Consider the following 15,606-nt stretch of genomic DNA (forward strand, 5'->3'; position numbering starts at 1 on the left):
TTCTGTGATTCTGAGAACTGATGGGCTGCAGGAGGGCAGAAATAGGTGACGAGAGGACAGAAGTGAGGTTGGTTGGAGAATCAAGTCACTGAGTTCATAGAAGATGCAGGATACAGGACCCTTCCCTCCAACCATTCCCATTCTCTGTCTCATCCCTTCTCCCTCCCACACACACAAAGGTGAAGAATATCACTAAAAGACGAAGAACCTACTTGACTCCCATGTCCATGAGAGCAGTCATTGCTCGTGCAGGAGTCACATTCTCCACCAGGATCCCCAGGGTCTGACTGGCTGCTTTCTGAACAAATTCTGGGGAGCTGGACACCATCTGGAGAAGGACCCGAGCACCCTCATCCACCTCAGAGTCCATGTCCTTCTTCAAGGTCACAGAGAGCTCTCCCAGAGTGACAATGGCAGAGCAGGACACCTTGGAACGGAGGTTGGTCACCTGGGGAAGCCATGAGGGGAAACATAAGAATCACCTTGAAAAGAAAACCAGTTGCCTTCAGGAGAAGTCCCAGGAAATGACAACACTTCCCACTGTGTCCAGGGGAACATACAAGAACAGGAAGAGCAGGAGAGCACAAGCACAGAAAGGCACTTACTCTGGCACCAATTTCTGGCCTCAGACCTGCTCACTGTGGGCCTAAAATAAAAATTTCATTCAGTGTTCTACTTAACACTTCTAAAATATCCACAGCTTTCATTTTAGGTCCTTTTACTAGAAAATTAAAGCAAGGGCTGCTTTCAAATCATCAAGGCACACGTCATAAAGATAAAAGAGTCAGGTGCTCCTGTTCCAAAAAGCAACACCAGCAGTTGAAGCACTCAGCCAGGAAACAGAAAACACAGGCTCAGGTCTACAGAATAATTTGCATTGTTGAATTACAGCTTGGGCAGAAACTGGGACTCTGGGAAATAACATCATCAGTGTCTCAATTTCTGCCTTTGCACTCAAAGATGAGTGTCAGATACCCGACCTGCCAGTAAATACAGCTGCATGTGCCCACAGATCCTACAGATAGCTGACAGAAATTAGAAATATCAGGTCTAAAACCAGAAATGAAGGCAGACCCTGAGCACACATGGAGATGAACAAGCACATACCTACTCTACACACCGTGTATGAAGTATGGGGGACAATTCAGAACAACGTTCTCACCTCGCTGGTAACTGCCAAGCAAACCTCACGGAGGCTTCAAAGCAGGACCTCTGAATGGGACCCAGCCAGGTGTTGGATGGTGAAGAGTCCCTTCTCGTTCAGCTCCCTGCAAGGCAGAAGATTGATTTTTCTCTCCACCAAGGCAGCACCCTCTGAAATGAGCAGCACTGGGACAGGTACATAGAGGTGTCAGGGATGGGCAGGGGCGTTTGGAGCCTGCAGTTGCTCCTCAGCTTGGCCCCTCTCCTGCAGAGGCTGGTCCAGGCCAACACTTGGGTGGTGCTCCGGGGCCTGGAGCCAGGGGTGAGGTACCACATCTGTACCAGCTGTGCAGCAAGCCTGACGGTACCTCCATGGACGGCGTCTGGGGGCCCTGGTCGCAGGCTCTGGCTGCAGAGACCCCCCACTCCTCCGGTGAGCAGCCATCCCCTCTGCAGGGTGCTGGCAGCAGCAGCAGGGAGGCACCCACGCCTGGGGCTGCAGGGCTGGGGGTCCTGTTGTAGCAAGGTGTGACTCCCAAGTTTTGGGGGGCCAAGGGGAAGCAGCCCCCTCCCTGTCCTGGCTCTCCCTGCCCAGGAGACATCGGGCTGTGCTGCAGAACCCCTGACCTGCGGCACGTGCGCTGCGAGCGGGGCTGGGACCCTGCAGAGCCCCACAGCTCCCACCAGCTCCTCTACCGGCCACCTCCGAGCGGGGCTGGCACAAGGTAAGGGGCATGGCAGGCAGGTGGCACCCATGCAGGCACATCCCAGAGACCACTGGTCCTGCTGCGTCCCAATATCCCACACTGGGCCCCTTGCCCATGCCCTGCTCTGTCCTGCTCTTCCACCACCAATCTCATACCCCCTCACCACATTGCACCTCCAACTACAAGCAGCAGTAGCTTTCCTGGGGAAGAGCAGGAGAACTGCTGGCTGTGGGTATGCTTTGGTGAGACACTCTGGCTCCCCACTCCTCCCACAGGGAAGATGCATGGCAACAGTGCGATGAGGTAAGCAGGGGGGCACAGGGCACCTATGCCTGCACCTTCCAGCCCAAGGCTGGCAGTGCCATCTCTGTCCTGGTGAATGTCACCAGGACCCACATGCTGCCCACACTCAGCTACTTCAAGGAGCCCTTTTGGCTGCACCAGGCTGGTGAGTCCCAGTGCCACCGCAGCCCCTGCTTGGCTCACAGGGGACACAGTGTCCCATGTCCCATTTCACAGGAGCGACAAATGCCTATCCCCAACACCAGCAGTGCTCACAGATGCCCCACAGCTTGTGCAGGCAACAGCGTCGCAGGGCCGGCTGAGCCTGCAGTGGCTGCCGCCCCTGGAGCTGCCTGCAGAGCAGCTGGACTACCAGGTCCGCTATGCCATGGAGAACAGCCATGACTGGAAGGCAAGGCCTGCCCAGGGTACCCCGAGCAGCGCTGACCCCCTCCGCTGCTGACACACGGCAGGCGCGGGGTCGGGCCAAGCGGGACCCGCCCCTTGGTGCCAGCCCACAGCAGCCCTGCCTCCAGCTCGGCTCTGCCCCGCAGGTCCTGCAGGTTCCGCGAGCAGCGAGGAAAGAGGTCCTGGAGCTGCGGCCAGGCTCCCGCTACCCCGCGCAGGTGCGGGCCCGGCCCAGCGGGCCGTGGTACCGGGGCAGCTGGAGCGCCGGGCCCAAACCCGTTGTGGTTGATGCCGTGGCCGATGCGGGTAAGGGGCAGGGCTGGAGGCTGCGGCCGCAGGAGCCACACGGCTGACGGCAAGAGGCGGACAGTGCTGGAAATGGGGAGGGGGGCACGGGGCAGGGGGCTGCGAGGGGCTCAGAGATGGTGGCTCTGGGAAAGGCTACAGTTCCGGCATTCCTCCTCCGATGCAGGCTGGCTCATCCCCAGTGTTACGGTGGTGCCGCTGCTCTTCTCAGCAGCGCTCCTGGGGCTGCGCTGCACCTTCCCCTCCCTCTACAGGTAAGGGCTGTGCCAGGGGCAGGCGGGGGGGTCCAGCACCAAGCCTGGGCACCTTGCATGGGGCATTAGGGCACCTCAAGTCTGAGGGTCAATTCGATGCCCCTTCCTGCGTAGCCAGCAACATGAAGCAGAAACTCTGGCCGCCCGTTCCTGAGCTGCACCGTGCTCTGGGCAGCTTCCTCCAGGAAAGCAGCAAGCACAGCCAGGTGAGTGGGTGGGCAGGGCGACTCAGCTGCTCCCGGGGGCAGCTCGAAGGGCAGCCCCTACCCCGTCCACTCCATGTCGCCCCAGGCCATGCCTTCGACAAGCAGCCGCCGGAGGAGACCGTCCTGCCCTGCCTGCTGGAGGTGCTGCCCGGCCCGCGGCGTGAGGCGGGCCCGCCGCCGGAGCACGCTGGGGGCCGCCTGTCCAGCACCGACATCGCCAACCAGTCCTACCTGCTCATGAGCGGCTGGGAGCCGCGGGCAGCCACGACCGCCCCCACCCCGCCATAAACTCCTGTTCCCCCCGAGCCCCCGCCTGGTTCCTCCTGCGCCGCCGCGCCCCCGGCCCGGATCGCCTCACCTTAGCAAGAACGCCCCGCCCTGGTCCCGCCCGGTCCCGTCCCCGGTCCCGTCCCCGGTCCCGCCCCCTCACTTCACGCGCGGAGCGCTCCGCCCCGTCCCGCGGCTCAGCCAATCGCGTTGCGTCGCGCGGCCGTCGCCGGACAGTGCGCGGCCGGTGGGTGTGAAGCGGCCAAGCGCGGCCCCGTCCGCCCGCCGTTTGAAATGCTGCGGGGCGGCCGAGCGGCGGCGGCGCCGCTGAGGTGAGCGTGCCACAGGGCCGGAGAGGCGGCCTGGAGGCGCAGTCCCGAGAGGGGAGGCTGTGGTGAGGCGGGCAGGGGAAGGGAGAATGTCGCTTATCGGAGGGAGCCCCAAAGAGCGGCTGGAAGAGGTGCCGGCTGATCAAGGAGCCCCGAGGAGCGGAGGGAGGGCGTATCGGCTGACGGAGTGTCCCGAGGAGCGGCTGGGGAGAGTGGGGGTGTGCTTTGGCGGGGAGGAGCGGCCGGAGCGCTTGCACGGTCCGGTGGTGGGGAGGCCGGCGGGGCTGTCGGAGTAGGCTCAGCCCGGCCGGTGGGCACGGCTAACCCCGCCCGCCCGCAGGACCACGGCGCAGTTCCTGTTGGAGGCGGACCTGCACGGGCTGCTGAAGCTGGACACGCTGATCCCGAACGCGCCGCCTGCGCGATGGCAGCGCAAGGCCAAGGAGAGCGGCCCCGGGCCCAGCCCCGTCGGCGTGTCGCCCCTGAAGCCGGCCAGTCGCTCCCACAGCTCCAGCAAGATGCCGTCCACGACAGCCGGTGAGCGCCGGCCACCGGCGACAGAGGTTGAGTGTGGGAGCCTGGCCCAGGCTGCTTGTCCGTAGCCACGGGGCTCTGGGCTCCCTGCCACGCTGCCCTACCGGCTGCTGCTCAGGCAGGAGGAGGTGGGCTGTGCTCCTGACAGCCACCCACCTCCTTGCCAGCATGAGGGGCAGAGCTCTGAGCACTGGGGCTGGCCAGCTGCTGTTCGCCCAGCTGAGCCTTGCTGGCACAGCTGTATGCTAGGACGAGTGTGGGCAGGACTGTCAGCTGACAGCTTTACATCCTGTGAGCGTTTTTGTATCTTCCCCTTATCTCTGGACTCTGGAATTGTTGCACTAGACCCAAGGAGTTGCACCACACTGTCCCTAACCAACTTGGTGGCAGGGAGGAAAATATAAGTTAGTTGTGACTGTGTGGCATGAGACCTCAGAGTCCTACTTGTCTGGTGGGTGTGATGTGGAAGAGTGTTGGGTTTGCTCCTGTGAAAGCTCTAATACAGGCTGTTAAATAGCTGTAAGACAATATTTTCATATGTGAATGCAGGTAAATCTGGATCCAAAATTCAAAGCTACCCCACAAAGGCCGGGGGGGATCGCTACATTCCCAAACGCAGCACTATGCAGATGGAGATGGCAAATTTCCTCCTAAGCAAAGAGAATGACCCTGCTGAGGATTCCCCTACCAAGAAGGTGAGCATGTTGCTAAGTTACAATTACTTCAACAACCCGCTTCTCCTTCCTGCCCCTTTACAGAGCAGTGAACAATAGGTTCTATCAAGGGGGCACACGGGACTGACAAGTCCCAGCCATCACTACTTGCAGCTCTGGGCTTCAGGAGCTTAGGATGAGAGTGAAGCTGTAGAGACTGCCATGCACTCTAAGCCTATGCTGCTTCTGGTAGCAAAATTTAGCTTTTGACTAATGAGGCTTTAAAATGTTGCAGGCAACACAAACACAAAGCTGTGAGCCTATGCAAAGTGAAACTGCTGGTGGTAGCTATTCTAGGACAATGTCTGCACAGGGAGCACTTCTGGAATGTTTTACACTGTCTTCTGAAATCTGTTTGTGAAGCATTTGGTCGCTTTGTGGCTGTGGCTTTTCGCACTGGCAATGACACTGAATTTGCCATTGTGTGAAAATGTGAGCAGGACGATGTATGAAAGTCTGAGGAAAAACTGCTTTGACCTGCCTCTGTGTGACTGACCCTTGCAGCACAGTCAAACATCTTCAGATTCTAAGAGAAGGGGACTTAGGTGTCTGTTTAAATTGCAGTGTGGGACTTGTTTAAATGCATTGCACTGAGGGTGATTTGTCTCTGTAGGAGCAACAGAAAGCCTGGGCAGTGAATCTGAATGGTTTTGATGTAGAAGAGGCAAAAATCCTCCACCTCAGAGGAAAACCACAGAATGCTCCAGAAGGTATGGTACAGGCTCTGTGTGAGCTGAATCAGCAGGAGAGATCAGGTCAGGGGAACAGCAACACAGAGGCTCTGTGTGTGGTCACAGGAGAAATCAACTGGTTTCTGAGAGCTGTGCAGGCTGGAGTCTCCTTTCTTAAGGCTCCTGAGGTCGAGGGAGGGCATAACAGTTAGAGTGAATTTATTTAGGAGAGTTGCTATGACTGCCAGTTGGTCACCTGTTACAGGGCTTGCAAGGGTCTTCAGGGTGGAGAGAGAGACGAGAATCTTGACCTCATGTTCAGAAGGTTTGATTTATTATTTTATGATATATATTACATTATTACTATACTAAAAGAAATAGAAGGAAAGTTCCCAGAAGCTAGCTAAGCTAAGAATAGAAAAAGAATGAATAAACAAAGGGCTGTGTCTCAGCAGAGAGCGAGACCTAGCTCTGCCTTGAGTGGTCAGTAAATCCAAACATCCACCCGAGACCAATCACACATCCACCTGTTGCATTCCCCAGCAGCAGATAACCATTGTTTACCTTTGGTTGCTGAGGCCACAGCTCCTCAGAAGGGGGAAAAATCCTAAAGAAAGGATTTTTATGAAAAGATGTCGGTGACATTTCACCTATACTGCAGGTTCCAAACCTTCCTGAAGTCTGTAAGAGCATCAAACCCTCTGCTGTGCACTTTCTAGCTTAAACTGCAACTAAATATAATGGGATTCAAAAACCCAAGTGTTTGTCAAATTTGTTTCCATGAATGAGGAAATTGTAGCTCACCCCTGTTCAGCAGTTCATACTGCCCGTGATTTTAGTGCACTGCAGGCTTGTGAGTGTTTCTCTTAGGACTTTATTTTCACTCCAAGGGATTCCTAGTTGGGTGAGCAGCACTCAGCTGGGAGGAAACGAACTCAGGTTAACAAACCTGTTCTCCTGCACACAGGCTGTCAGAATAACCTGAAAGTGCTCTACAGTCAGAAAATGGCACCTGGATCCAGCAGGAAGAATAGCAGAAATATTCCCTCAAAGCCAGAACGGGTCATGGATGCACCAGAGATGTTCAACGACTACTGTAAGTAGGCTGCAGGGTTGAGTGCTGGGCATCCAGAACATTCTGCACTGGATTGCTGTTCCTAGGACAGTGTAACTGGGCTGTCTGTATTATTTGGTGTACCCAGGCTAGCACAGCCCCCTTCTGGAGTGTCCCTGTGTGGCCTTAGCGGGACACTGGTCTAGGGCACACTGTAGATGCCTTGGAGCAGGGTACCTGGCCCCAGCAGCTGGGCATAGTGACACTCAGAAGGCTGCCCCTCACCTGCACGTGTGTGTGTGCACATGTGCACCCACACCTGCTGCAGCAGCACGGGTGAAGGGCAGGGCTCTCTAGCCATCATGGTGTGACCTGCATTGCTCTTTCAAATTGTAGAACTGAATCTCATAGACTGGAGCTCCCAGAACTTCCTGGCAGTGGCTCTGGACAACACTGCTACACAGCGCTCTCATACCAGGACCTCAGTGCTGCCTCACCTGAGGATTTAGAGCTGCCTCCTGGCCTTTCCAGGCTAAGGGCAGGTGCTCAGGACTCTGAGGTTTCCTAGCTTCTTGGGAGAAGGTGTTTGCTTCATTTGGACTTCTTGGGGTTTCATTGGAGGTGCCAGGCACAGGCAAATTTCATCTCCACTGTGAGCTCTTCATTCTGCTTGTTCCCATGAAGCTCAAATGCCACCCTGAGCTCATCATTCCTCTGGTTCCCGTAGACCATCACAGCCCTTCCATGGCCTCTCCAGAGAGGAGCAGCTGCACATCTTCAGAGCTGCAGTTGCCGGCCCGCATCCCATCAGGGAGGGAAAGAGTTTCTACCCTTGCTTTCCAAGCAGGTCGTGGTTAATGACCCTTTAAAGTGTTTTCCTGCAGTGCTCTATCATGGGTAGATCTCAAGTGAGAATCAGGTAGAAAGGGTCAAGTCGCCTAGGAAGGGGGACCTTGAAAACAGAAAGATTCTCTGCCTGCTTTTCCTGTCCTTGGTGCAGATTTGGAGGGTGTTCTGGGCATTTTGCAGACAGCCTCTCTGTAGGGGTACAAGGGCAAGGTGGAAGATATTGCCTAACAAGTGGTCAGTGTTAGGTGCACTCTCCTCTTTCTTTGAATGAAGCCAAACTAGGACTCTGATAGGATATTGCAGATGTTTAAGACTGTCTGCCCTGCAAATCAAGCCGTGCCATTTGGCGCTGGCAGGGGCTATGTAGAAATCACGAGCGGGCCGGGGCTGCTGAGGAACGCGCCTCGAGCTGTTTGTTTTCCAGCATCAGTCTCATTACATGGTTATGACAATGGGAAGATGCCAGCAGCTCACATCCCAGGCAGCAGACAAAGAACTTAATGTTAAAACTTACTTTAAAAGTTTTTTGACCAATTACACAAAGTAAAAGCATATTGACAGTAGTTCTATCCAATCACTATAAGCACGGGTACCTTTGGTTAAAACAGTGCTTGTGTATTTCGAAGACAATACCTACTAGTAAGCCTTAAAACACAATGCACTGAGCTCCATTATTAAGCTTCAACATTCCCAATATCTTGCTAGATAACCTTTCTGTAGCTTGGAGATTTATTCTAGACCAGCGTTAATACACAGACCGTTGTTCTATTTGTCCTTGCTTTTCTGCAGTTTAAATAATTTTTCTGCTGACCTATCTCACGGCTGCTGCTTGGCTCTAATCACAGTTCTGCTGTATCTGAGACCTGCCTTTTGCAGCTTTCCCAAAACTCTCTAATTTTGTGGATTCCCTCAGAGGACTCAGTGTCAGAGCCTCTGGAGAAGCGTGGAGGGCAGGGCTCAGGCAGGCTGTGCCAGCGCAGGATTTGAACTCAAGGCACCAGGAAGCACCAAGGCTGCAGACAGGAACTCAACCCTTCTCATCTCCCTCCCTGCCAGAGGCAGGCTCAGAGCAGCCATCTCACCCCTCTCTAAACCAGTGGGGGCTCTGTCCTTACCAGGCTCCTCGGGCTCCTGGGGATTGTTCCCACAGCTCTCGGTGCCAGGCAAAGCTCCCTCTGCTGCAGCTCTGTCCACAGGCTCCCCTCCTGAGGACTCAGGGGCAACATTAATATTCCCCTTGAAAGAGAAACAGAAAGGAAGAAACCCTTCCCACCACTTACACAAAACACCCGGTCCAACAACTCCATGGCTCACACGCTTAATCCCTTGTTCCTAACAAGAACTCTGGGCCCCAAAGCCCTTCAACAGTCAGAAAAAATTGACTTCTCAAACACAGTCCAAAACCTGTCAAAGCTGACAGTGACAGTGTTGAACATGGGGGTGACACTGAACACATGGAATGGCTGCTAAGGAAATCAGTTGCTGCTCTGTTCTGTAAGGTTGCATGTCTGACAGCACTAACATCAGTCCTCATGTCACTAATTGCAATGGAAGTAGCACTGTCTCCTTTCTTCAGCCAACACCCCAATCGGTGTAATGGTTTCAATGCCTCACCCAAGGCAAGTTGATGTAGAAATAAATTCAATGTACCTCATTTTGCAGGGCCCTAGGGTCTGAAATTGCTATTACAGTTTTCTTGATAATGATGGGCAAATCTTTTTTCTCTGTGTTTTCTCTTGATGGCTTTTTTAACGATAGGTGCTATCACAGTGAGTTGTCTGATGCTACATGGGCCACTTTAATTTTTGAGGGAATGTCCTGCCAGGCTCTATCTCCACAAATTCTGCTGCTAATTGATGTGGGGACTCATCTAGGTCATCTACCCATCAGCAGTTTCACCCTTAGGGGGCACTGGGGTAGTACAATTGCACCACAAACTGGAGTATCTGTCCTCAGGATGATGGGGAGTAACATTCAACTGTGGATCTCCCTGGTACTGAAACTCAGCACAAAATTCCATCACCAATGAACCAAGAATCCCAATTCTTGAGGTTCAGAAGGTGCTTTAAGAAGATCAGGGGCCCAGTGATGCCAGCTGGTTATGGGATTGGTCTCGTTGGCAGCCTCACACCAATATTTGTCACGATTGGGTATTGGCTGCTCCTTGGCTGGCACAGGCACACCGACCAGACGGGTTGCAAAGGATTTGTCTGGGCTGAAATGGGTCAAACACACGGTGTCTGAGCCTGCTGACTTGGCTAAAGCAAGGCAAACATTCATTTTTGGTTGATCTACAGGCACGTATGCATGCAAAAGCAAGCAAGCAAAACCAACAAGTGCCAGTATATCATTTGATCAAGCTCCATGTTCCTGTTCAGCTGTTTTTTGGCAAAAGCTTCCCCATCTATTTCAGTTCTCAAGCAAATCTTTTAGCGCTTGTTTAGGGACTGGCCAACTACAGGACACTAAACTGTCCCTCTAACCTTCAATTTTTACAAATTTGGATATCTTAGAATTCTCTGGAACACAATGGACACCACGCTTTTGCTGAAAGAGCTCTATGATACAAACCATTTTCTCAGTCCAAAAATCAACATCAAACTCCAGAATTGTAGCTTTCACAGGTTGAACGGGGAACGCCTGGCATGCACCGTAGCTTCTCGTGCGGCTCACGTCTGCGTGCTCATTTCCCTGCTGGTGGAATTGTCGGTGTGCTCTTGTGTGTGAGACAGTTTCACATCCTTCACCAGGACCCACTTAAGTCCAGCACCTGTGCAAATACAAGCATACCCTTTGCCCCAAGTGATTAGTGAAAATGGTCCTTCAGTTTGTCCTAACTCAAGGTTTCTGATCAAAACTGCAGGATTTTCTTTCAATTTTTCCTGTGTGCTGTTTGAAAAGTGCCTAAAAATTGGAGGATTAGTTCCTGCAAATGAGCTATTAAAAACAAAAAGACATATAAAGCTTTGCTCAACCTCATCTGGGGTGTTGCTTGGGCCACTCCCCGTTTTCTTGATGTAGAATGGTTTTAGAGTGTGGTGCGTCCTTTCAACAATTGCCTGACCTGTGTAGGAATAGGGAATTCCAAAATGTGGCGAACACCCCAGTCCATCAAAAATGTGGCCAATTTTTGAGCTGTGTGTGTGGCACCATTTGTCAGTTTTCATCTTGTGGGGGATCAGTTTGGCGAGCTCTGGGCCCAGTGACACTGACAAGGACAAAAGCAAAAGACGAGAGGCGCTCTCTCTTCCCGGGACCAAGTCCCACAGCTTTAATGGAGAACAGCTCCAGGAGAGAAAGGGAGTGTCCAGGAAAGGAAAGAGGATGTCCAGGGGAGGAAAGAGAGTGTCCTCCTCGTGGCAGGAGACTGTAAATGCTCGGAGAGGGGGGCAGTAGACATGAACTGCCATAGTTCAGCATAATAAATCACCACACTGTAGTCTTCTGCATAAATTGCTGCACTTGTTGCAAACAAAATCCTGAAATCTCCCCAAACACAACCGTGCAGTCCCAAATGACCACAATGTGGGAGAAAAATCATTCAACCCCCCTGTATACCCAAGCACCAGGTGTCACAGGGAGAACCAATCCCTGCAACTAGAAAGTCCACACACACAGGCTCACCGGGAAGGGAATATCTCTTTATGAGGGGACAGAGAGCTCACTCTTCTCAGCACAACACACACCATACACCACATTGGCATCCACCCACATCATCTTCCTCAAACATTCACACACTGAAAACACAACCACAATTACAACACACAGGAAAAACAGCAGCAATAAAACAGGATTTGCTCAATTCACCCCCAGAATTGCTAGCAGGTCCTTATTGACACAGCAAATCCTTTCTGCCATCAGCCAGACCCAAGCCCAAACTGCACAGGCGTACGTTGTGCACAGGACATCTCTGTGTGACTTGTGAACAGCCCTTCCCCTGCATACGCCTTAGGGTTACTTTATACAGAGTTAAACGTTCCTTTCTCCACAGTGCCAGCAGTCTTGTCTGTCCCCCACGAGGAGCAGCCAAGAGCGGAGGTGCCTCCAGGAAAGGAATGTCCTGGCAGCGCCCAGAGACGTCCAGAGCCCGGATGTTCTCGCTGGAGCAGGGAAGCGTTCCTGCCGCGGTCAGCAAATGAGGTGTGGAATAGAACTCCCCACAGTTAAAGGTAGAAGGTGGTGTGTTTATTACAGCACCAGGCACAGGAGGAGTTGTCTCCTAAAGACATGTGTGAAGAATCACTGGCTCTCTCATCTCTACTCATCTAAAATATCTTACACATTCATATAAATCCCAAAAAACCTGACACATATTCATTAGATAACACTGCCTACCCTCCTTTGAATTAAAATGTATTATAATTGAGTCCAAAGTTCCTTCGCATTTCTGCAGTCTTTCACTTCAAATGGGTTGGTGGGTTTTAAAGTGGGGAATGGTCTCCTTCTGATGAAGGCCAAGACGTCTTCCTCAATTTGACCTCTTTCCTTATGATCTGTTGGCAGGCTTTCACACCCCTTGGCTATAGTTGTGGTTTCGGGGCCCAGGTGCAGGCTACGGTCCTCTTCTTTGTCACAAAGAAATCCGCATCCCATCCCGCTTCTTTAAACATAGTAAAGACAGGCAAGTGATATATTACCCTAGCCTTAACTACCTTATCTGATAAAAAGTAACTATCCCTTATTATTTCTACTCTTCTTGCTATGCTCTTTCCCCCTAACTAAATCTTGCTAAAATTTTAACTCTTCCAGTTCTTTTAAATCCTGGATTCATGGCCTCATCTCACACACCAGCCATGTGTGAGCCGATGCTGTAACTGGGAAATTCCACTCCTGAGCAGGAGGTCCCAGGCCTGGTTCTGAGCTGGAAGGGTGAGAAGGATGAGATGCACGTGGTTTTGCTCCAGGGGATGTCCTGAAAGTGCACTGCCTACCTGCCCCTGCTGCCGAGCACCACGCTCTACCTCCTTCTCCCGCTCAGCAGATTTTTAGGAATCCAGGGCTTGGTATGTATTATTTGCTACTGCAACAAATGGAATGAATTTGCTTTGCAAGCCCAGTTTTGTCCTGGGTTATTTTCTGCATGGGTCTCCTCCTGAACCTGGGACAATGACCAGTAGGGCCCTACAGGACACTCCTCTTGTCAGTAAATTCAGAGAAGTGATTTAAGTATCAAGAAGTCAATAAGTATCAATCAGTAAATCAAATAATTTGGGGGAATATTTAGCCTGTGAGTTTCAGCAAAGTATTGAATATGTCTTAGATCCATGGATACAAACTAGTAAGTGAGATTGCTGGGTGTGCACGTGTTAGGGAAGTGATTCCCCACACACCCAGTGCTGAGATCAAGGATTGCCTCTCTTCTAACCCTGAGCTGGCAGCAGGAATTGGGCCCTGCTCGGTAACGTTCATTTTGAAGACTTCTGTTGAGCAGGTAAGAATGGTCAAAATGAAATCTTTTCCAGCTGTTTCCCTTTGGTTTACCTGTTTGAGGGTTAAAATTCTGTGCTGCAGGTGTCCTGGGTGTGTGCAGAGCAGTGCAGCCCCAGAAACGCCTTGGCTTGCCCACAGGTTGTCATGCCTTGCTGCCAGGTGTGCCCAGCTGTGGCAGGAGAAGGAGCCCGCAGCGCAGTGGGCACCGTGCCCTGCCCAGCCGGGGCTCTCTGGCACAGAGCAGCAGCAGCGCCAGCGCCGTTCAACCCGCTCCTGCCTTGGCTTCCCCTGGCACACAGAAGCCTCTGGAAATCAGCACCGCCAGCGGCATTCCCAGCTGGGAGCAGCTGCTGCTGGCGGGCAGATGCTGCCAGTTCCACTGCTGCCAAAGGGGAAGAGAGGCAGAGATGTACCCGCACCGGAGCCCTGGGCATGTCCAATAAAGGTGCAAATATGTGGGGAGATTTGTTAGGAAGCATTTCAGCTGTGATGCCAACAGTGGCTTCTCTCCTGGTTTTGTGTGTTCTGGACGAGTAATGCAATGGTTGGGTCTGACAATTAAGAAGCAGATGTTATGTGAATGTTCAAATGAGTAGTGATTATATTGTAATATATCCTCCCATAGTCCTCTTTCCCGTCCCCCTTGTAACAGCCTGGGTAGTCAGGGCATTTGGGGAGGGCTGGCTTGTGACCAGCAGGCAGCGTGTAACAACACCTGACCTCCAGTCGGGATGCAGGAAAGTAATCTCCACCAATGGGCAGCAGAGAAAGAGTTGACTGACAAAACTTTTGGAGGGGCTGAGGGCATAAAAGGCAGAGCATCCTTTTTGTAGATGAGCACGTGGCTGCTAATCACAGAGACTCCCAATGATGCGACTTTTCGTTATTCAGTCCTTTGTTAAAGTTTACTAAACCTTTAAAATTTTAAAAGTGAGAGTCATTTCTCGCATGTGCAATGCTGTGGGCCATTGTCTTGGTCTGGTTTCCTTTGCTTGGGTCCCATCTGAGTGCTCAGTTGGGGTACAGGCTGTAGGTGCTTGGGGCAATCCTGGAGTTCCTCTTGGATCCCCTGAACAACAGGGTTTGGCCCATGAGGGGAATTTTTGCTGCTTTGTGACAGATGAGAATTTCCCAGGCTCTTTTGTGTTTTCTGTAGGGAAGGTTGGTTATTGCTTTGCATAAACTCACAGACCAACACAGAGCTGTCCCTTTGTGATGTCAGGGAATGGTTGCCCCATCGTCATAGTGGCATCAGAAGGTTGCCTTGGTGCACGGAAGGCCTGAGTGTCAGAGCAGCCCTAGGCCTTGCTCAGATCAGGAGAACTTTCCTGGTCCAAGCATCTGTCAGTAGGCAGCTGCCCACTGACAAGAGGCTTGTTTTTTAGTGTTTAGAAAATTTGCAGAAATGCCAATAATTAACCATCTGGCCACTGCAGCTTTTGCTGCATATGGCATTACTTATTCCATTTATTATTTCACAAATTTCGCACGTAAGTAGAGGCTTCCCTTCTGCTTAGGTTAGGTGTATCCTAACCTGGCTTTTGTATGTCTTCCTGCTCTTTGTTGGGGGCTGAGTTTCTGATTTTGAAACAGAAAGAGCATTAGGATGCCTCTGCTTTGGTAAAGCTCCTGTCAAGAGGTCCAGCTAAAAGGGGGTGTCTGTAGCCACAGGGGCAGCATTTGCAGGGGAACCTGCAGGGCTTCCGTTCCCTGCACGGGAGAGTCTGTGGCAGCAGAGTCTGTCATTTCCTCAGGTTGCTGGGAGAAGCAAGACATTTTTAAAATGTAGACTGGCAGACCTTCTTTAAGGCTTTCGAGAAATTCTGCAGTTGTTGCCAGAATTCAGAGAAAGCTTCTTTCTTTTTAAATTTTGTCATGAAAGTATTTGACTAACTTGATCTTTTACTAAATGCTAAAATAGTTGTTCCCTTTGAAAGGAAGTGCTGCTGTGCTTTTCCACAATAGAACTGCGGCACCTCTGGGGGATTTTGGGGAAGCTTTTCTGGGCAACCGTTTCCTGCAAGTTAATCAGAATTAGTGCATGACACTGAGTGAAAAAAAAAAGAGTACCTGAAGGAGAAGATTTCAGAAGCTGTCTTATGTGTTTGGTAGAACAGGAGCATTGAGTGTTAAAAACACTTTGCATTTGCTTGATCGTATTTGTATTAATTTCCTGGCTAAACTGGCTGCAGTGTAGGCACAACCAAGAATATTGTCCTGATCTCTTGCTGGCTGTGTGAATGAGATGTGTCTCCTGGAGGGATGTTGTGAAATGGGAAATCATCTCTGTTTGGGTTGACTTGTTCTGTGGGATTCAGCAGCCCCAGGCAGTTTTCTTACGGCATCTGGTTCATTTTCCCTTCCCACTACAGGACACCTGAAGCATGTATTCAGCAGCGCTGAAGATCCTGAGGTGAGTGAGAAAGGAACATTTCATTAAGACTTGTAGAGCA

General features: G+C 51.9%; 2 protein-coding genes across 2 annotated transcripts; both read left to right on the top strand.

Annotated features, from left to right (window-relative positions):
- Positions 1-1,085: 1,085 nt before the first annotated feature.
- Positions 1,086-3,594, top strand: LOC132079338 (thrombopoietin receptor-like). The gene is given in 10 exon segments (XM_059481862.1): positions 1,086-1,169; positions 1,415-1,480; positions 1,483-1,576; positions 1,739-1,868; positions 2,126-2,298; positions 2,402-2,544; positions 2,687-2,846; positions 3,013-3,100; positions 3,219-3,310; positions 3,392-3,594. Coding segments are annotated over 10 exon segments (1,233 nt in total).
- An 836-nt stretch (positions 3,595-4,430) lies between these two features.
- On the top strand, positions 4,431-6,924 carry LOC132079339 (cell division cycle protein 20 homolog). The gene is made up of 4 exons (XM_059481863.1): positions 4,431-4,564; positions 4,986-5,131; positions 5,763-5,859; positions 6,788-6,924. The coding sequence occupies exons 2-4, from the start codon at positions 5,060-5,062 to the stop codon at positions 6,922-6,924; spliced, it is 306 nt and encodes a 101-aa protein (XP_059337846.1). The 5' UTR covers positions 4,431-4,564; positions 4,986-5,059.
- The last annotated feature ends 8,682 nt before the right edge of the window (positions 6,925-15,606 follow it).

This window comes from Ammospiza nelsoni, chromosome 14 (genome assembly GCF_027579445.1).
Source record: "Ammospiza nelsoni isolate bAmmNel1 chromosome 14, bAmmNel1.pri, whole genome shotgun sequence".
In the NCBI taxonomy this organism is placed as follows: domain Eukaryota; kingdom Metazoa; phylum Chordata; class Aves; order Passeriformes; family Passerellidae; genus Ammospiza; species Ammospiza nelsoni.

What these genes read in the sequence shown, in the direction of transcription:
- LOC132079339 (XM_059481863.1), top strand. Translation starts at nt 5,060, where the DNA reads ATGCAGATGGAGATGGCAAATTTCCTCCTAAGCAAAGAGAATGACCCT. An exon ending in AGGATTCCCCTACCAAGAAG is followed by an intron (nt 5,132 to 5,762) that starts GTGAGCATGTTG and finishes TTGTCTCTGTAG; the next exon opens with GAGCAACAGAAAGCCTGGGC. An exon ending in ACCACAGAATGCTCCAGAAG is followed by an intron (nt 5,860 to 6,787) that starts GTATGGTACAGG and finishes TCCTGCACACAG; the next exon opens with GCTGTCAGAATAACCTGAAA.